The 20,411-nt window shown below is 41.5% G+C and overlaps 1 protein-coding gene across 1 annotated transcript in view; it reads left to right on the forward strand.

The window, feature by feature from the left end:
- Positions 1-20,411, forward strand: part of PDK3 (pyruvate dehydrogenase kinase 3) — a 67,022-nt gene that overhangs the window by 13,180 nt on the left and 33,431 nt on the right. The window contains exons 2-5 of the mRNA XM_065900086.1: positions 9,943-10,084; positions 13,781-13,852; positions 17,489-17,673; positions 19,403-19,492. Coding sequence (XP_065756158.1) covers positions 9,943-10,084; positions 13,781-13,852; positions 17,489-17,673; positions 19,403-19,492 — 489 coding nt within the window. The remainder of the gene's footprint in view (positions 1-9,942; positions 10,085-13,780; positions 13,853-17,488; positions 17,674-19,402; positions 19,493-20,411) is intronic.

Below are 20,411 nucleotides of genomic sequence, written 5' to 3' on the forward strand. Positions count from 1 at the left end.
TCGAATCATAGGCCTGTTGCACCCATGAACTCGAGAACATGCAGCACAGCGCGTGGCACATGGTAGGTGCTCAGTAGATGTTGGCTGTGCTTTTGTTATGGGAAGTTAGTGACACAGCATTATCCTGGACAAAGTCAGCTTCCTGCTAAGAATGAAAACTGCATAGGGAGCTCTTAACCTTGAATGTTAATTATCTTAAAGTTTGTTGGCTGAAGGTCCCAGCCATATAAACTGATCATTTTCCAAGAAACGTAGCACTTTCAGCTCGTTTGTGCTTTGAGCGTGACTGGCTTTGGATCGTCTTCATTCACTGTAATGGTTAACTTAAGGTTTTGCCTCAATTAACCTCAAGGATGAGTACAGCGTGGTGTTTACTTAACTGTTCCTGCTTCCATGACAACAAGACATTCTGTAATCCACCGTTAGGACTAGATCCTAAACTCCTTTCTGGAATTAGGGTGATGTGGATCTGTGTGGTGGCTTTGGCTGTGAGTTTTACTCATACGCTTTAGCTGGCCAAAGCTCTATTTGTGATGTCAGTTCTCAACACATCCTTGCCTTTTCTGTCCACTCGCTGGCCTGACACACCATATTGACAATTACTGTCACTTTATCATCACCTTCCTTGTCTACCTTTTGGCTCTTCTTCCCCTAACTATAAGGATTGGAATACCCCTTACCAGATATACGGAATGAAGTGATCTATTAGAGGAATTTACCATTACCAGCAAATGTCATCTTGAACCCCTGAATTTTATTTGCTATTGTAAGTTTATACTGAAACTTAGTAGGTATTTTAATTTTCAGTTCTAATCAGGAAATATTAAACACCTACAGTGTGCCAGGTATTGTGCTGATGGACTGTTCAGTTTTTTGAGGAATCTTGGGATCCATGGGACATAGACCTCAGTGACTGGGGGTGATGACAGAGGGGTTGCCCAAGCCAAGGGCACAAATTGTGGGCCCATGGTGAAATCTACTCACAACTTGGTTTGGCCTTATCTGGCACACAGAGGGGCAGGTTTCTCACCAATCTGTTCGTGGATACATATATTTCGAAAGAGTCAACAAATAGGATCTCTAAAGAGAGAGGATCAAGGTACTAGTGGCTGTCGCTCATGTTCCCTCAGCACAGACATAGATCTCCTTCAGGGGAGGATCCAGTAACCCTCACTTACCTTAATTAAGAACCCTGTCGTGATCACCCTGTACCCCCTTTTCTTACAAGAGCATCAAAAACCATTACATGAAGGGTAGCATGGGCTTCAGCCCCCATTAGGAAGTTCTGCATATAGTAGCACGTTCTGTATGAGATTTTTGTTTGTTTGTTTTTAGAATAGAATGGCTCTAGTGGGGTGTTTTTCTTTAAAATAATAGGACGGCTCTAGTTATAGGAAGACCTTTTTCAGAAGACTGCTTTTTTCTTTAAAAACTCATTTTATTTTTTAAAAATTGAAGTATAGTTGATTTACAATGTTGTGTTAATTTCTGTTGTACAACAAAGTCATTCAGTTACACATATATACATTCTTTTTAAAAATATTCTTTTCCATTATGGTTTATCATAGGATTTTTTTAATATTTACTTTTATTTATTTTCTTTTATTATTTTTTTTGGCTGCTTTAGGTACGCGGACTTCTTTCTAGGTGTGGCATGCGGGTTTTCTCTCTCTAGTTGTGGCACGCAGGCTCCAGAGCACGTGGGCTCTGTAGTTTGCGGCACGCAGGCTCTCTGTTGAGGTGCGCAAGCTCAGTGGTCGCGGCGCACGGGCTTAGTTTCCCCGCGGCATGTGGGATCTTAGGTCCCTGACCAGGGATTGAACCCGTGTCCCTTGCATTGGAAGGCAGATGCTTTACCACTGGGCCACCAGGGGAAGTCCCTATCATAGGCTATTGAATATAGTTCTCTGTGCTGTACAGTAGGCCCTTGTTGTTTATGCATTCCATGTATAAAAGCTCACATCTGCTCACCTCAACCCCCCACTCCAGCCTTCCCCCAACCCCCTCCCCCTTGGTAACCACCAGTCTGTTCTCTATGTCCTTGAGTCTGTTTCCATTTCGTAGATAGGTTCATTTGTCATATTTTTAAAAGTTATTCATTTATTTTTGGCTGCGTTGGGTCTTTGTTGCTGTGTGTGGGCTTTCTCTAGTTGCTGCGAGCGGGGGCTACTCTTTGTAGTGGTGCGTGGGCTTCTCATTGTGGTGGCTTCTCTTGTTGTGGAGCATGGACTCTAGACACGTGGGCTTCAGTAGTTGTGACACGCGGGCTCAATGGCTGTGGCTCACGGGCTCTAGAGCACAGGCTCAGTAGTTGTGACGCAGGGGCTTCGTTGCTCCGCGGCATGTGGGATCTTCCCAGACCAGGGCTCGAACCCGTGTCCCCTGCATTGGCAGGCGGATTCTTAACTACTGTGCCACCAGGGAAGTCCCCATTTGTCATATTTTAGGTTCCACATATAAGCGATACCGTATGGTATTTGTCTGTCTGACTTCATTCAGTATGATAATCTCTAGGTCCGTCCATGTTGCTGCACATGGCATTATTTCGTTCTTTTTATGGCTGAGTAGTATTCCATTGTATATATATACCACATCTTCTTTACCCATTCATCTGTCGATGGGCATTTAGGTTGATTCCACGTCTTGACTGTTGTGAATAGTGCTGCTATGAACATAGGAGTGCATGTATCTTTTTGAATTATAGTTTCGTCCAGATATATGCCAAGGAGTGGGATTGCTGGATCATATGGTAATTCTATTTTTAGCTTTCAGAGGAACCTCCATACTGTTTTCCATAGTGGCTGCACCAACTTACATTCCCATCAACAGTGTACGAGGGTTCCCTTTTCTCCACCTCCTCTCCACCATTCGTCATTTGCAGACTTTTTAATGATGGCCATTCTTACTGGTGTGAGGTGATACCTCATTGTAGTTTTGATTTGCATTTCTCTAATAATTAGTGATGTTGAGCATCTTTTCATGTGCCTATTGGCCATCTGTATGTCTTTGGAGAAATGTCTATTTCAGTCTTCTGCTCATTTTTGGATAGGGTTGTTTGCTTTTTTTGTTGTTGAGTTTTAAAAACTTTTTAAAGTTTACATAGGAAATCCCTATGTAAATATGCAATATTGTAATTTATTTGACTATTCGCTTATTGTTGGATATTTAGGTTGTTTACAGTGTCTCTCCCAAACCTTTTATTTGGAAAAATTTCAGACCTCAGGAAAAGTGATAAGAACAGTAAATACCCATGTTCAGCACCTAGATTCACCAGTTACTTTGCTATATTTGCTTCTTCCCCCTTCCATCCATCCCTATTCGTATCTCCTTCCCTCCCTCTCTGTATACACCTTTTTTGCTGAACCATCTTGAGAGTAAGTTGCAGATGTAATGACTACCTCTACCTACTTACATATATATCCTAAGCATGAGAGTACTTTCCTAATAGCCATGATACAGTTATCACAGCGAATTTATCATTGATATTATAATTGAATATTCACATTTCCTCTAATGGCTCATGGCTCCTATATTGGATAGCTGGGGTCTAGAACATACTCGGGAGGCACTGTGGCCCCAGGAGGGGCTTCTACCTCAGTAATGCAGCACCAGGGATAGAGGGCAGGAGTGAGAGGTAGGAATGGCTGGGTGAAAACCGGAGAATGAACCAGAAGTCTGCAAACAGAAGGGTTACCCTCCATCCTGATCATCAGAACATTAATAGGCAGGCACTTACCCCTAGGCCAAGTGAAGGGCAAGGAGGGGGTTCTTCTCTGAAGACCCTGAAAGAACTGTTTAAGGGGAATAAGGGAAGCTGGTGTGGTGTTACGACCCCACCCAAAAGCCCTATGTGATCAGGTGTTTTGGGTACTCACTTAGTCCTTAGGCTGCCTCACTGAACAAGCAAGGATCACCTGCCATCTGAGGGAAGCCTACAGCAAGAGAAACTAACATAAATAAATGGCCCAAAAGTGACTCCAAAGAAAACAAATTCAGGTAGTAGAAGAGTGCTTTAAAGTATAATTTGAGAAATAGATCATCTTGTACACCTCCTTATGAACATCTTGGGGCAGATGGTGTTTTCCAAAGATGGCTTTTCTATGATGTGCCCTTGCCAGCCCTCCACCAACGCAGGGGGTCTGATCCCTTCCCCCTGGAGTCTGGGCAGGCTATGGTTGCTTAGAACAGTTGAGTATGGCAGAAGGGGACTAGCTGTGTGACTTCTGCGGCTGGGTCATAAAAGGCCATGCAGCCTCTGCCTTGTTTACTGAAGCCATACAGGAATCCAACCAGCCCAAGGCCGCCATGCTGTGAGGAAGCCCATGGTGAGGCCACCTGACGATGCTTCAGTAGGCAGTCTCAGTCGGTAAGTAATCGGCCCAAGGGTCAGATATGTGAGCTGGAAGCCTTCAGATAGTTCCAGCCCCCACGGTCCAGTCACTCTTCCAACGTTTAAGTTTTCCCAGCTGAGGTCCCAGACCAACCTTCCCTCCTGTGTCTTATCTCAATTCCTGACCCGCAGCATCTATGAACATAATAAATAGACATTGGGCGGAAAGAAATAGTGTAGTAGCTGCATGTTGTTGGGGCATTGAGTTTGATAGGGAATGAGGTGTGTGTGAAATACCTGATCTTTGGCTCTTTGGCTCTGAAGTTTCTGGCTCGCTGTTAGTAATAATAATCCAAATGGGCCGGCCTAGAGTGGATGCAGCCTCAAGTTTGGTAGACCCCAAACCCACTACCTATTTTGATCTCTTTAAATTCAGGAATAAGTTTTCCCAAACACAGGAAAACTGTTAAACTTCCCAGGCAGTGAAACACTATTTCTGGACATGGAGTAAAACAAACACTTTCAAAGTATAAATGAAGCTAAAGAAAGAGGGGGGATTCTTTTGAAGGATATTCACAATCATTTGGTAGCTCTCCATTCACACTTAACGGTTGTGTCTTCTGAAGGACTATTCAATTAATTATTGTTTATAGTCCTGGTAAGTTTGAGAATAAATTACTTATGCTAAAATTCAATGTTGTCAGAAGATTGAAATCTTATAAATACCACTGAAGAAAAATCAAAGAGCTGCCCCTGAAATATTATTTTCTCAGTTATATTTTACCAATATTAACATGGCTAATGGTAAAAATACATTGTAAACTCAAACATTTAATTGACAGTAATTAGAAAAAGCAGCATTATCAGAATGAGCTGATCATTCTGTTGGGTTTTAGTGCCTTGCTGGTAATTTTTCCATTTTTTTGCCCTCCTCTTCCACTCCCTGATTCCCTTGCTTACACTCCTAAAACATCCCCCACCAAGCCTTAAAGCTGAAAGATGTGGATAAAGTTAGCCTTCAAGTAATCCAGACAGGAGACTGCATTTTTGGGAGGCATGTGCTCAGCTCTCTGCTTTAATTATAAGATACATTGTCAGGTCATTTCATTAACCGAAGAAATAATTATTTTTTCTGCTTCCTGTAAATTAGTCGAAAAGAGGATTAGAGATTCACCAGAAATATATGCCACTATGGAAACCAGGTATAAATAATAATGTCGGAACTCTTGCTCTCAGAAGGCTGGTCAAATGCGCCTTTCTTATCAGAGACCATCACTGAGAGGGCTCCCCGTATTAAATCAGAAGTCATTTATGGAAAAAACAAAACAAAACAAAACTCATTTGTGTATACTTACTGCTCTGTGGTGACCAAAATGGGAAGGAAATCCAGAAAAGAGGGGATATATGTATACATATGGCTGATTCACTTCGCTCTGAATCTACTGAAACTAACCAAACATTGTAAAACAACTATACCCCAATTAGAAAAAAAAGTCATTTGTGTTTCTGTGAACGTTTATCCTGTGTCTTGGTGAACTGGAAAGCCATTTAGAACCTTTCTAGACAAAGCCAGTCGTACCTTTTGCAAATGTAGTAATTGTCTCTGACTTCTCAATGAAAGGGCCAAGTATGAAAAACAAACAAAACAGAAGAGAATTAAAGGGTCATCAAAAGAGGAAGAAAAACTGAAGAAATACACAAATGTATCTAAGCCAATGACTTATTTGCGTTCACGAAATCAGAATTTTCCATGCCTCTCACACGCTGCTTCTTCATCTTTTTCTGAACTGATACTAGGGAAAATTTTAATCGGTAAATTTGAATAAGATGAAGTATATGGAGAAATGCAGAATAAAAATAGAAAATCAAAATTAAGGAATGCAGAGAAGCCAAGTAAGCGGGGAAAAAATGAAGTCAAATGACTGGGAAGAATAACTGGAAAATACTCAATATGCCAGAAGCCTTAGAAAAACAGAACCCTTTTGAGAGGACATTCAGTTAAAACCAAAAGTTTCTTTTTGGTAAGTTAACTACAAACAAGATTGTTCGAACCCTTTGATTTAAACTGAATATTTAACATTAATACATAAGATAAAATACTTTCAACTTATATGAGGAAAACCACAGGAAGGTTAAAACAAATCAGGCATTTCATATTTATCTTTAGGCTTACTAATTAACTAAAAAAGACTTATCCCCCTGTTTAAGCTGATGTATAATTAAGGTATCAGTACAAAGAATTCGTCTCTAAAGCTAAATTAGGATGTAAGAGGCAAAACCTGAGATTTTGCAGGTACTCTTTTTCTTAAAAATACCAACTTCTGAAAGTATTCTCTATTCTTCTAGTAAATCGTTGAGACACTCCCACAGGTGAGGCAGTCTAATCAGTGCCGCGGGGGTGGGGGTGGGGGTGGGGGTGGGGGGTATAGAGACAAAGTTTCTTTCAACACTAGTTTATGAAAGGCTGATAATCCAAGAAGCCTAGAATCAAATGCTGCCTTGAAATGTTGGTTATTTCAGGCCACGCCTAGTAGTTAGTTGAGTCTTCCAGTTAATGCAGAGTTGACCAATGGAAACACCAAGGCCTTTTATTTTAAAATAAATAAAATTGGATGGTAGGGACACGGAACATACTTTAATCCTTTTTTAATTATGTAGAATCATCAAATGAGCACAGGCGACCGCGCTGAACCAGAATGCAGTCACGCTCTCAGGGCTTAGCATCAGACTGTTTGATCTGGCACCCCATGGCCTTGGGCTGCGCTGCTTTATACAAGCCGGCATCATTAGTGATTGCGATTTAATGAGCCCCCTCTTCTCAGTTTTAAGAACCTGTTCGTGTTAAATATTGAGCGCTTTTTAACCCTTGCTGCAACCTCTGCGAAATCGGTCCTGTTCTTAGTTTATAGATGGCTACACCGAGGCTTCGACGTGTAATGACACTTGCCGGTGTTCACGAAGCCAGTGGATGCTCAGGACAGGATTCAAAGCCAAGTCTAACTCTGGCATCTGATCTCGGCATTACTGTCCTGCCGGACTGCAGTCTTTTAATCTGAATTCTGAAGTCCAAAAAGCTCAAAAAATTGAAGTTCTTTTTTTATACCTTTGCTGCCCAAACTAAGTCCATGGCAAAACCTGGCCTGCAGTGATTTGGGGGCCGTGGTCTTCCCCTGCTCAGTGTCGATGTTCACAGATTGCGCTGTAGCTGTACTGTGTCTGTAGAGTAGACTGTTTCACGCAATGGATGCACGTACTCTTTTTAAAACTGAAAACCTTTCAATTCTGAAAGCCGTCTAGCTCTGTGGATTTCCAGAAGAGACGTGCACCTGACTGCCTCTCACCACCTGGCACCTGCCAGACCGCTGTCACTTCCCCGACCCTCCCTCTTCACCCTACTCCCACCCCCAGCCTCACGCCCCCCACCATGCTGCTGATGTGCTGCTCCTCGTGTGCTCTGGATGTGGAAGTTTAAGCATGTCAACTTTGAGTACCCCTAAAAACTCAGATAATTTTTCAGAATCCTAAGGTCACATTGCTATTTCCAGTTCCAATTCAACACTGCAGGGTTCTCGCTTCTTCCACGTTCCCTAACTTCCTTCTCCGCCATCATTTTTTAAAAAAAAAAATGTCCTTTCTATTTAACCAGGATACAAGCAAGGTATTTCTCCTGGTATGTGCAAACGTACATGCACATTTTAACTTAGATAATAGGTCCTTCATTTTATAATGAGGTTCATTCTGAGTTTTGAAATACCAGCATTTTTAGTGCACTTAAAATGATTCGTCCATAAAAATTATATACAGAACATTTTAGGAATTTTATATATATATAAATAAAATCTAAAGCAGCCTGAATCATCTTAAGTGTTAATCATCTAAGGCCAAATGAATGTGTATGGAGTAAGTGTTGGAAGGTCATTGCTGAGGTATTACACTCCTCTTCCTTTTTTGGAGTATTTCCCTTAGGAGAAAGGGCAAAGGCAGAATTATTGATTAAAGATTTACTGGAGGCCTTCAATATACTACTCACTTAGAATGAGGTAAGTGAGGGATGGGTTAAGAATTTAATCTTTTATTCTGACTTTTTTGGAAATGGAGAAAGGGGGGCAGGGGGCAGTGGAGGGAAGAGGTTCTGCAGATGACTCTCAAAAGTGGGTTCTATGGGACTTCCCTGGCGGCCCAGTGGTTAAGACTGCGCGCTTCCATTGCAGGGGGGCGCGTGTTCAATCCCTGGTCAGGGAACTATGATCCCACATGCCGCACGGTTTGGCCAAAAAAAAAAAAAAAAACAGTGGGTTCTTTTATTTCCAGTCTTATTCCATGAGGACAGGAAAGAATTTGGCTGGAAGTGTTAGAATGGATTTACTTCTGAATCTCTCTTGCTGTCTTCATCACATTTGAAAGAAAGAGGAGAGTTTGGAGGAGAAGATCGCTCGATGAGCCCTGCTTCTCTCTCTCTGGGCTTGGCCCCGAGGTTGCCTATTTCCCAGCGGCCTCCAGGGAATATGGGGCATCAGGCAGGCCTATCCGAATGTGAGAGAGTTGAGACAGACCCATCAGTATCACAGAGGACAGAAGAAGAACTAATGTTCGCCGAACACTTGATCTGTGTCAGGCTCCATACACGTTGTCACATGCAGTCTTTACAAAAACTGACGTTTCATCCCCATCTGACAGATGAAGGCAGCTGAGCCTCAGAAGTTAAGAAGCTTACCAAGGGTAAATGGAGAAGTTGAGGCTGAAGCACATTTCTGTCCCCAAAGCTCATGTCTTTTCTATCACATCCTCTATCCCCCAACTATCACTGGGTTTACAGCAAGGTTGGAGTTTGGGGGCAAGACCAGTCGTGGAACTGCTCTGGTCACGTGGCAGCCGGGGAAAGGGCTCGGGTTCCTCTTTCAGGTGGCCTGGTACCTTCTCTCTCACTGTGCCCTCGTTGCGTACATTGTGTGCACAGCCAGCGCAAGGCAGTCAACAGAAGACTCCCTCTCTGAGCTCTGCCTTCCTAGTCAACACCGTATCTCTGTCCTCTTGGACATGCTGTAGTCCATCACTCCATTTCTGAGGGCACCTGTGAGCTGGCTTCTCGGGCACCTCCCGAGTCCTGTGTCTCGGTCAGAGCTGGGGTCTGTGGCTGCTTCCTGGTCCCCGAAGAAACACATTTGAAGAAAATCTTAGGAAGCAGTCGGCCTGCAGTAGGTGAATAGTTGTGGAATGAATGGGTCTCTTGCCTTCTGGAAACCCCCGTGAACAGGAGTGGGTTTACATGTTCTCCTACTTTTGTACTTGGCAGTTTTCCCACAGCGTTCATTTGAAAACAAATTCAGATTCTGTCCCAGGTTACTTTTATACCGCCACTGGTAACACTAGGGATGTATTTGTGCTGAGGGAAAAACACTGCTTTCAAGGTTGCCTCTTGGAATAAATGTTCTTTTTCTATTCTAATTAAATTATTTTCTTAAACTTGCTGTTTCAGAGGATAAATATTTAACTAGAGACTGCAGTATTACTTAATTTTATCTTCCCGACCAGTCACTGGGCTACCATGAGAACATTTTATTATTCCATCTGTTAGATTATAAAATCATGGAACATTTTTCATCTCTTAATAGGGAGAGATAATGCATGTGAGAAAACTTCATATATGTTCCTACGAAAGGAGCTTCCTGTGCGCCTGGCTAACACAATGAGAGAAGTTAATCTTCTGCCGGATAACTTGCTTAACCGCCCTTCGGTGGGATTGGTTCAGAGTTGGTAAGTAAATAGTGTGGCTTCAGATGGGTCTACCCAGAATGCTCTGAACATTTGGCATTGGGACCATTCTCCCTAAAAGTACACGTACTGCTTCTGTGGGAACGAGTCATTCAGGATAGCCGGGTTTCCCAGGTAATTAAAAGTTGGGTTGTTTTTTTTTTTATTTTAACTGACAGTGTATAATTGTCCTAAGGAAAATACTTTTCAACTGTACTAGACACTTTGTTGACTTTTCAAATTTTTTTTCTGGTTATAAATGTGATTTTTCATTGAAGAAAATGGGAAGGTACAGGAAAATATAGAAGAATAGCAATGCAGTGTCCCATGTGAGCAGATCTGCAGTTCTTTGGATAGGGGAATGTTGCTGCTTTGATCCAGTCTCTGCCGTGTTTTTTCTGTTTTCCTTTTAAAGAAGTTTTTAGAAGACAGTACTTATTTTAGGACAAATTAAGTCATTTAAAGGGGAACCTCCCATGTGAAAAGTACGAGCTAGCTGCTGTACCTCATCTCCCCCATGAAAAGTCTGAAGTATCTTCACAGAGTATGTTAGCATTCAGTCAGGTGTAGCTCTGATGCTTAAAGCGTGTGCTGTCTGATTGAAGAAGTTGAATCTGTGACTGAACTGCCCACTCTGTAGGCAGAGTGGGATGGGTGAGCGGTGGGAGGGAAGAGCAGGTGGTGTATCTTTAGAAAGGGACTTGCATAGATTGGAGAAGCGCTCGCTTGTCTCCTCTGTATTCTACAAGCAAAGAAGAAGTCCCCGTGGAGAAAGCTGGAGGGGTTCAGGAGGCCAGATGCACAAAGTGCTCTCAAGCCAGCACTGAGGAGGTGCCATGGGGGCCTGGGGGAGGGAGGTACCGACTGTGGTCTGCACTGCACCTTGGTGCGGGGGGGTGGGGGGTGGAACTGACAGGAACAGGGAGAGCACTTTAGGGGATGGGAATGATGTGGACAGATATGGGGAGAGCGGAACCATGAATTAGTTGGCATCTAGAGTATTAACGGAGGCCGGGCTACTGAAAGATGGCCATTCAACAGTCATTCCTCGGTAATACTGATTATAATAAATTCTTAAGGTTGAGAATGAATCGTCTGAGAAACAGTCTATTGGGTGGTCCGTCCTTGTCCCAGACAAGCAGCAGCCCCTCACCGAGGCAGGCGCAGGGGCCCCGGGACCCCGGAAAGCTCAAGAGAGGTGGTGACCATGGCTCCCATCGTAAGGTCACTTGGATTCTACTGTAAACTCATAGCTCGTTTCGGGAACAGCGAGTACTTGTTTGCATGAGACTTCTTTATTGCTCCAAGACCATGATTAGAGATTTTCCAGCAGAAAGTATATAAGCGCTCCTGGGAGCTAGCTACTGTGCTGGGAATTCTAGGTAGGCTAGCTGACTTTCAAGTCCCCAGTCATGGTGGCAGTGACAGTCAAACATTTACTATCACTTATGTAAAAGTCACTTCAGGGGCTTCAGAGTGAATTGCTGGCAAATTGCTGACTCACATTACTGAGTCAGCTCTTTTTTTTTTCTTTTTGGTCTCCTTACTATTTCTCTTCCATAGCCATTGCAAACTTGTGCATGTTACTTCTTCCCTTTCTTTTTTAAACATTCGATTTTGAAATAATTGCGTATTTAACAGAAGGGTTTGCTAACATTTGTTCTATCATTCTCATTCATATTCTCTCTCCCTCTCTCAATATAGATATATATGTATGGTACACACATACACACATAAAATACATTATTTTTTTCTGAACCATTTGGGTTAATGGTATACATCATGCCCCTTTACCCCTAAATACTTTAGTGTGTATCTCCTTAGAACAACTCTTAGAAAACCACAGTTTGATTATCCAATTTGGGAAATTTAACATTGATACAGTAATATTATCTAATATGTGGACCCTACTGTCTTTCATCACTAGTCCTAATAGTGCTTTTCTTCTTAAGCAATCCCCACCCTCACCCCTGATTTATGAATCCAGTTCAGGATCATGCATTGTGTTTACTTGCCATTTCCTTTTCCTCTTGAAAGCAAATCTTAAGTATAACAGGCCGTGAAGCCCACCTCAGTCAGTGTTCTCCTTGCTTTCTTGACTTTCAGGCCAGGAAGCTCAGCATAATCTTTGACTCCTTTCCATTTATGACTTTGCCCTTTAAATGAACTATCCCCTTCCGGAAGGATGGGATGCCTGCCTGAAATTCTGCTGACATGTGGCAGGGCAGAGGGCATCACTGCGGATGGCTGACTGTGGCCTCTCAGGGTGGTTTAACCTAGTGATTTTAACAATGTCTAATTCATAGTCTTATATGCCCAGAAACTTAAAAAAATATGCCCAGTAATGAACATACTTTAGTCTCATGCGTTGTCACAAAGTTCAGGTGAGGCTGATGAATAAAACGTCCTTCCTGTTTACGTATTTATAAGCTTAACAGTCATTTTTAGTTACTGGCATGCCCTCATCCTCTATCCACAGTGGGATAGTAGGATTAGTAGTCATTAATTATTAGAAATAATTAGAATAAGGGATAATTTTTTCAGGACATGTTAAGACCCAAAGCAGAGCTCATACACCTCTAAGTAATTGGAATCTCTGAATCCCCACCAGATCCGGCAGGTCCAGTCTGGCTGTAGCTGCTGCTGTAATGTGCCTCTCTAAGTCCCATTTTTCCTCTGTCCTCCAGATCTTTGTTGGACATATTATTTCTTATACTGGCCCTGAATGAGATATGTCAGTATTCTTAATCCAGAAGCTGTTTCTGAGGGCCTAAGAGGAATTCTTTCTCCTTCATTACGTGTTGATGAAACTAGGTTAACTCTGAGAAGGAACCTTCTTTATTTCTAGCTCTAGGTTCTTTTTTTCTCCTTTTCCTGCTGTGCCATGCAGCTTGCAAGATCTTAGTTCCCCAACCAGGGATTGAACCCAGGCCCATGGCAGTGAAAGCACCGCGTCCTAACCACTGGACCGCCAGGAAACTCCCCTAGTTCTAAGTTCTTAGCATGCACTTCAGGGTCACACACGTGCTTCTTAAATTTTCTGTGCACTTTTTTTGGTAATCAAACTGTAGACTTGATGTATCAGTTAGGACACGTGTGTTAGGAAGCAGCAGAAAATCCAACTAAACCTGGCTTAAGCAATAAATTGTAACTATAAGATCCAGCCATAGGATGAGGTTTTGGTGTTGGTTTGATTCAGAGATTCACGAGATTATCAAGGCCCTACTTTCCATGGGGTCGGCTTCATTTTCTGGCTGGATTTTCTCCTGGTGACAGAATAGCTGCAGCAGTTCCAGGCTTTACATCCATGGACCACATTGTCCAAAAGCAGAGCAAGTTAATTTCTCTCCCAAAGACCGCCAGCAAGTCTGCTCTCTTATTTTACTGGCCTGAATCGAGGCAGTGATGTCCATTCCTGAGCCAATGCCTGTGTTCAGGGAAATGCGACTCAGTGACAGGCTTAGGCCAGAACTATCGGACTAATGAGGAATTAGTGACAAGAGAAATAGGATTACCCAGAGAAAAACAGGGCCACCCAGGAGCTTTGCATGGTATCAGCTTCCCCGGAAGCACTTGGGCTACATGGCGGGTGGAGGGGGTTGGATGGATACCTGGGTGGAAATTTAACGTACTCCTAAGGAAAAGGGAAAGGAGGATGGATGTAGGGTAGGCAACTAACACAGTATCTCTTTTTTTCAGGTATATGCAGAGTTTTCTTGAACTTCTAGAATATGAAAATAAGAGCCCTGAAGATCCACACGTCTTGGATAAGTAAGTATGGTACCAAACTTACCTGAAAGTCAAAATATCTAGGTTAAAAAATGTTTTGGTGAATGGAACTCATGTCATTAAGAACCAAGAAGTACAACTTGGCCGAAAGCATTAGGTTTCTTAATGGGTAACAGCTCAACGTTGCAGTTTTTTAAAATTTGAGTTAAGAATTTAACATAGTACCAAGGGAATAATGACCCTTCCAATTACGCTTCACGATCTAATTCTTAATCCTTGTCTTCCGGTGAACTCGTGCTGGACACTCACTGTAAATATTGCAGTAAATGTTCCACCTAGTGGTAGTTTTAAGAAGGCACTGGCCTCTGTGTGTACATGAGTTTATGTACTTAGTCCTTTACAATTTGTTTTTAAATTTTCAATGCGATATTACATTTGAGCTCAGAGCATCAATAATGCTTTTATTTTGGAGCAGCGTAAAAGAGTATGCTATTAACATAACAGCTATTCTGAATTCTGTTGCTGTTGTTAGGCACGAAGGCTGCTAAATTCTCATGCTGATGGAAAATATTTCTGGTTTTTCCTTTTCATTTAACCGGGAAACGCTGACCCTAGCTCTGAGTGTGGTTTTTTCACCCCCAAGAGAAATTGTGTCCCCTTCACGTTACTTTCCTCCTCTTTCATGTACCCATCAGTGAATGCATATGGCAGGCCTTATGGACATATTATTTCTGTTGTGCTGAGGAATTTCTTTCTAAGTAGAAACCTGACCCACATCATTGTGACACCAAATGCCTTACATGTAGCTGTTCCATAAAAAGAACTAAGAAGCACCGTGTTACGTGAGAGACCTTAGCTGGAGGCATTTAATCCAGCTCTCTCAATTCACAGATAAGAAAACTGAGGTCCAAGATGTGAGGTGACTTCCCCAAGATTGTAACATTAGTTAGGAGCAGAGCTGGATCTGTAAATCATGTTTCCTCTTCCTTGGTACATTGCTCTTTGCAGTGCACCATACTGCCAGAACTGCTGGTCTGAGTCATGAGTAGCTAGCTGAAATGTAGTTACAGATTAAAATACAAAGGGAAAAAAGTCCTGACCTGTTTTATACTTTGCTAGGTGTTTTGCTAATGGGTCTATGAAATGTGGAAAGGGAGGCATTGGATTAGAGCCCCCAGCTGTAATGTTTTCCTTGTTGTAAGGCCTTGCTGTCATTTAAGTTATCAAAGTTAACTAAATCGAACTCAGAAGTTTGGTTTCTCAACAGTCATTAGCTAGTGACAGTTTGGCTGATATCCTCCAAATTAGGACTGACCTCTATAGCTTCAAATTTTGGGATATAGATTTGTGGAAGTTTATGATATGAAATTTCTTCTGTGTGTTTCCTGGAGTCCTGTCTCAGTTTCTGGAACAGGTTATCAGTCAGATGCGATTTATGGACGCGAGCCTGCTTTGGAAACTGCCAAGTGCTGGATCCAACGTGTACGAGATTGTAATGATAATAGCTCTCGCTCAGTGACGTTTAGTAACTTGTCCAGGTTGCCGTGAAGCTAGTTAAGAGACTTGGGATTGTAGAAGCCTGATGTTTGCAGTGAAGGAAGGAGTGGAGAGTTCTGCTCATCGTAGCAGCCTTTTCTTTTTATCAGTGAGAGGTTATATAGCAGTCATGGGCAGGGAAACCACTTAAGTAAAGTGAAAGTAGCTTAGAGGACAAGGATGTTTGTCATAATGATAAAGTTTAGAAGAGCCCCAGAATTGGGGAAGTAGTCTGAGAATTGAACCATTGAAGCAAGTCTCCTCCCCTCAGATAAGTTGAGGCACTTTTCTACTGTAATGAATTGTTTCAGTTTAGTAATATTTAATTTATGAATATGATGGGAAGAGCATTATGTAAAGGATAAATGGTCCATTAGAAAATTTCTTGAGAATATTATGACCTTATAATTTCTGAGTTGATTTATTCATCTTTGCTGTCTTTGCACATATGTATTTGTTACAGAAATATTTCATCATTGAGAAAAATAAGACTATTTGGGTAAATAAGGTTACTCCAAATTTCCATTACCGGGGGCCAACCACTGTTAACATTTTCCTTCCATTTACACTTTTAACTAGGCATATATATTTCTATATGTGTAGAATGTGTGTGTGTGTGTTCTACAAAAATAACAGTGTCAGCATTATAGATCTACACCATTATTAGTAGTTTCATAGTGGTCCATCTGCAGATAACTCATGTGATTTGACCTCCTGTCATTGGCTTTTAGAATAGTTCGTGGTTTTCTTGCTACTATAAGCAGTGCTTTAAAGAACAGCTCTTAAATGCAGCTGTTGGCCTTGTCCAGTTATTTTCCTAGAATCAATTCCTGGGAGTGGAATGACTTTCTTTGGGCTTTTGATATAGGCTGCTCAATTGCCCCTAGAAATGATGCATCAGTTACGCTCCCACACTCTGGCTGACAGTGGTTATTCTTTGCCAGTCTGTAAGCGGAGAATAGTGTTGCATTGTTTTAATTTGCTTTTCTTTTATTATTTTGAAGGTGAAGTTGTTGGTGTTTGCGTTTCCTCTGGTACATTTTCTATTGATACCAGGCCCCTTGCCTAGTGTTCTGTTAGGGTGGTCATCTTTTCCTTCACTAAGAATAGTAACTCTTGTGAATATATTTTTCCCAGCTTTCACTTTTTCTTGACTTTATAATGTGTGTCCCTATAAAATTGCTGAAATCCTGCATAGTCCTATTATTTGTTTCATCATGGTTTCTGCCTTTGGTATTAGAACAGCCTCCCTTTACTCCAAGGTTATATACTTATTCAGCTGATTTTCTTTTTCCTTTTCTACAGTTTCACCCTTTTACATTTAAGTCTTTTAAAACCCATTTCGGGGCTTAAAGTTTAAAATTGAGGTGTGACTTAAATTGTTAGCCAGCTGTCCCAACTAATTTGTTTCCCTACTGACTTATATTGTCACTTTATCGATATGCTGAATTTTTACACACACATACTCATTCACCCTTGATCCTGGTTCCAGGCTTTTTATTAGGTTCCATTGACTTGTCTTTCTGTTCTTAGTTACTATCCTCAATATATTTTTCCCTCTGCACTTTTACAGTAATATACTGGAATTCTTGAATAGGTTTGTCTTAATCACCATTGTTCTATCTACATTTCATCACCATATTTTACTGCTGAGGGAAATTCGTTTCAAAATTTTATTCTTAAAAAGTTTGACATTATTTCTTCATGGAAGCTATTTCTTTAAGACTCCATGATAAATCCTTGGAGATTTTTGGGATTGTCTTCATGTTGTCAGAAGAAATATTAATATATTCTGCAATTATGTATTCAGCAAACATTTATAGAATCTGTTTTATTAGTAATCACTTATCTGGAAAGTCAGTGGATTCCTAAAAAGGCATTTGAGCATTTTTTTTCTTTACTAGAACCTTCTACGTTTTGTATCTCTGAAGGAAGACTTTCTGTAGAAAGTTTCAAGCAAAAACTGAGTAATACTTTAGTTTCTCGTGAGTACTTCCTTGTAGCCTATGATGATAATGATGTCTCTGCCTTATAAAATAAATACCAACAGGTAAATAGTACTGAGATAGACCTGGGAAGCTTATACATTAGCCCATGAGATTTTGACCATTTTGACCGTTTTTTTCTTTCCTTCCCACACAGCTTTCTACAAGTTCTAATTAAAGTCAGAAATAGACACAATGATGTGGTTCCTACAATGGCCCAAGGAGTGATCGAGTACAAGGAGAAGTTTGGGTTTGATCCGTTCATTAGCAGTAACATCCAGTATTTTCTGGACCGGTTTTATACCAACCGCATCTCTTTCCGCATGCTTATTAACCAGCACAGTAAGTTGGCTTTTCTTGGTCCAGTTTTGAAAAGATAACCAGAGTGATTTCTCCGAAATGTTTTCCTGTTGCTTCATTTTTAATTTACTGATCTGCATTTTTGTCCAGAAATTTCATTTCTAGTTCAGTTTCTCCTAAGTGAGTCCTATCTATGAAAAAGCTAATCATTAGAACTCTCTGTTAAAAGAAATCCTTGAAAGGCTTTTTGGGTGCTCATATTTGAGACAGGACCACTGCCTGCCTTTTAAGCCTCTGCTGTTACATTCCTGGTGGGGGTGAGGGACCGGCTTTAATGGCAGCCTGGTGTTCATCTCTGAATACTTTCAGTGTCTCTAGGGTCTGTTCTCGTCTTCATTCAGGACGTCACATGTTTTCCTTTTTGGTTTTAAAAACATTGATACTAACAATATTGAACTGACAAGTTGGCAGTATGAGCATGGATCTTTTATTTCACAGTGATCAGTGAAATCAGATTAAGCGGGTTTGTCAAACCCTAATCTTGTATTGAGAGTTTTAGTCTCCTCTCTGGGCTGATAAGCAGATAAGAAAAAACAACAACAACTAAAATTCTCTCCACAGAAGCTTTTAAACTGATTTTCAGCGTGTTTCTTTGTCGGATTTCATAATTCTTATGAAAAAGCATCCAGGTGTCTAGAGTCCAATTCACCCTCTTTGTTGAGTCAGAAAATGGACAGAGCATCTTTATTTTACTAATGTGTTTTATTTGGATAGCCAAATGTTATGCAGCTATTAAATGTGGGTTTGTTCTAAATGTGTGTCTGTTTAAAATGTAAATGTTTGACAGTTTACAGGAAATTTATAGGGGAAAAAAGAGAACCCAAATACTATTTAAACTACTTAGATAACTACAGTTTCTTTCTGACCTACATATGTGTGTCTACATATATACGTACATGTTTTTCGATCGTTGATTAAGTTTGCACACCTTTTGGTTTTCTTCCACTTAATTAGTTGGCACTTTATGTGTTGGCCTAATGCCCATACTTGTCCTTTTTCATAATTAAAATCTCTACCTATTTTATTTAAGCATTCTCCTTTCGTGGAGTCTAAGTTATTCCCAATTTTTGTTTGATTTAAAAATAGCTACACATATAAACATTTGAATTCAGATTACTTTTTTCTTTGGGGGTCGTTTTGGTTTTTTTCAGAAGTAAAATTTTGCAAACCTTGTATATTATGAAAGTAGTTAAATGTACTTTTAAAAACGCTTGCACAAAGAGCGTTCGTGTGTAGTACGGTGAAAAATAAGCTCCACGATGGAGGGATTTGAAGTGCTCATGGTGAAGACCCTGTGCAAGCCTGGTCTAATGGTGCAGACTGCATTTTCTAAATATTTAGTGAATGTTGGAATAAATGTCTAGGGTAGTGCTGAGAAGGTGGGTAAACTTGGCTGAGGATGAAAGGAAGTTTTTTTCATCCAAGTCACGTTGTGTTGGGGAGAGCGCATTGGATACCCGGCCCGTGTCACTGCTTTAGGACCTGCTAACTGCACCTGGCAGATTTCACAGCACATCCTTCCTCCTCAGTTGTCTGATAGCTGATCACCCACCAATTGAGTGGATTCTGTTGCTCTAAGTCACTGTGGATGCTAAAACGGTTTTCACAATAAGAAAATCTTGTCAAAGCTTACAAGCCCCATATTTCTCTGTCTGACCATCCTAGCCTTCTGTGTTTTTAATCCTCTCCCTTTTCTCTTGTGTTTGTTTAGCACTTCTGTTTGGCGGTGACACCAATCCTGCGCATCCCAAACACATAGGAAGTATCGATCCCACTTGCAACGTGGCTGATGTTGTGAAAGGTAAGGAGGCCAACGTAACGTTAGCGGTTGTGGTTCCAGTAGGATTGTGGTTTCGTTGAGGCCGCTTGGCTGTAGGGTTATGGCGCTGAACTGTTTGCTGGTTCATCAGGCCACTCTGGGCCCAAGCCATTTGATCCAAATATGCCTTGTTCTTTCTAGGTGGCTCAGGGAAGCGATGCATAATTAGTAATGTTCAAAATCGGAGTTTCTACTTCATTGACTAAGGCTTTTCTTATAGTTCTAGCTAAACAGTAAATATTTGTTAGCTTAAGAGTCTACGTTTCAATTGCCACCACTGCCTGAAAATTTCAGAGAATGCAAACCCCTGTTACAAAATTCAGCTGAATTCACGTGTTTGTAAAATGTATATATCTTTCTGACATGCACTCCAGGTTTTAGAATCTACATGGCATTTGGGCTTCACGGGTTCACTGGATGTGGATCTGGACTCTGTTCCAGCAGCCTCAGGGTAGAACAGAACCCTAGAGCCATACGTTCCTAGTGCCTGGGCACTTGGAATTTGAACAGCAGTCTCCTCATTTTTCATTTAAGATAAATGCTAGCTCCAGAAAGCCTTCCTGGTTGTAAGTGATCCACCAGGTTCCTGGACCTCTTCAGTTTTCTTCGGTGTTAGGGTTATTCGCTGCAGCCTCAGATCCCCAGACTGTCCTCTTTCCTAGATTGTGTCTCCTCCTGTGGCCCTCCTCTCCTTATCTAAACACACACCGTACTAGTTTCAGGACCATAGCTCTCTCCGACCTTCATTGGGATCTCTGTTGCTCTTACTTTTTCTGGATTGTGTAGCTAAATGCCTAGGAGGCAGACGAGGGCCTTGTCTCCTTGGCAGAGCTCTCAGGCCTGCCTCAAGCAGAGTGACCTTTGCTCTTGGAGCTTGGAGGGCCAAGGGACGGTGCCCCAT

The sequence above is a fragment of the Phocoena phocoena genome, chromosome X (genome assembly GCF_963924675.1).
Source record: "Phocoena phocoena chromosome X, mPhoPho1.1, whole genome shotgun sequence".
NCBI lineage: Eukaryota > Metazoa > Chordata > Mammalia > Artiodactyla > Phocoenidae > Phocoena > Phocoena phocoena.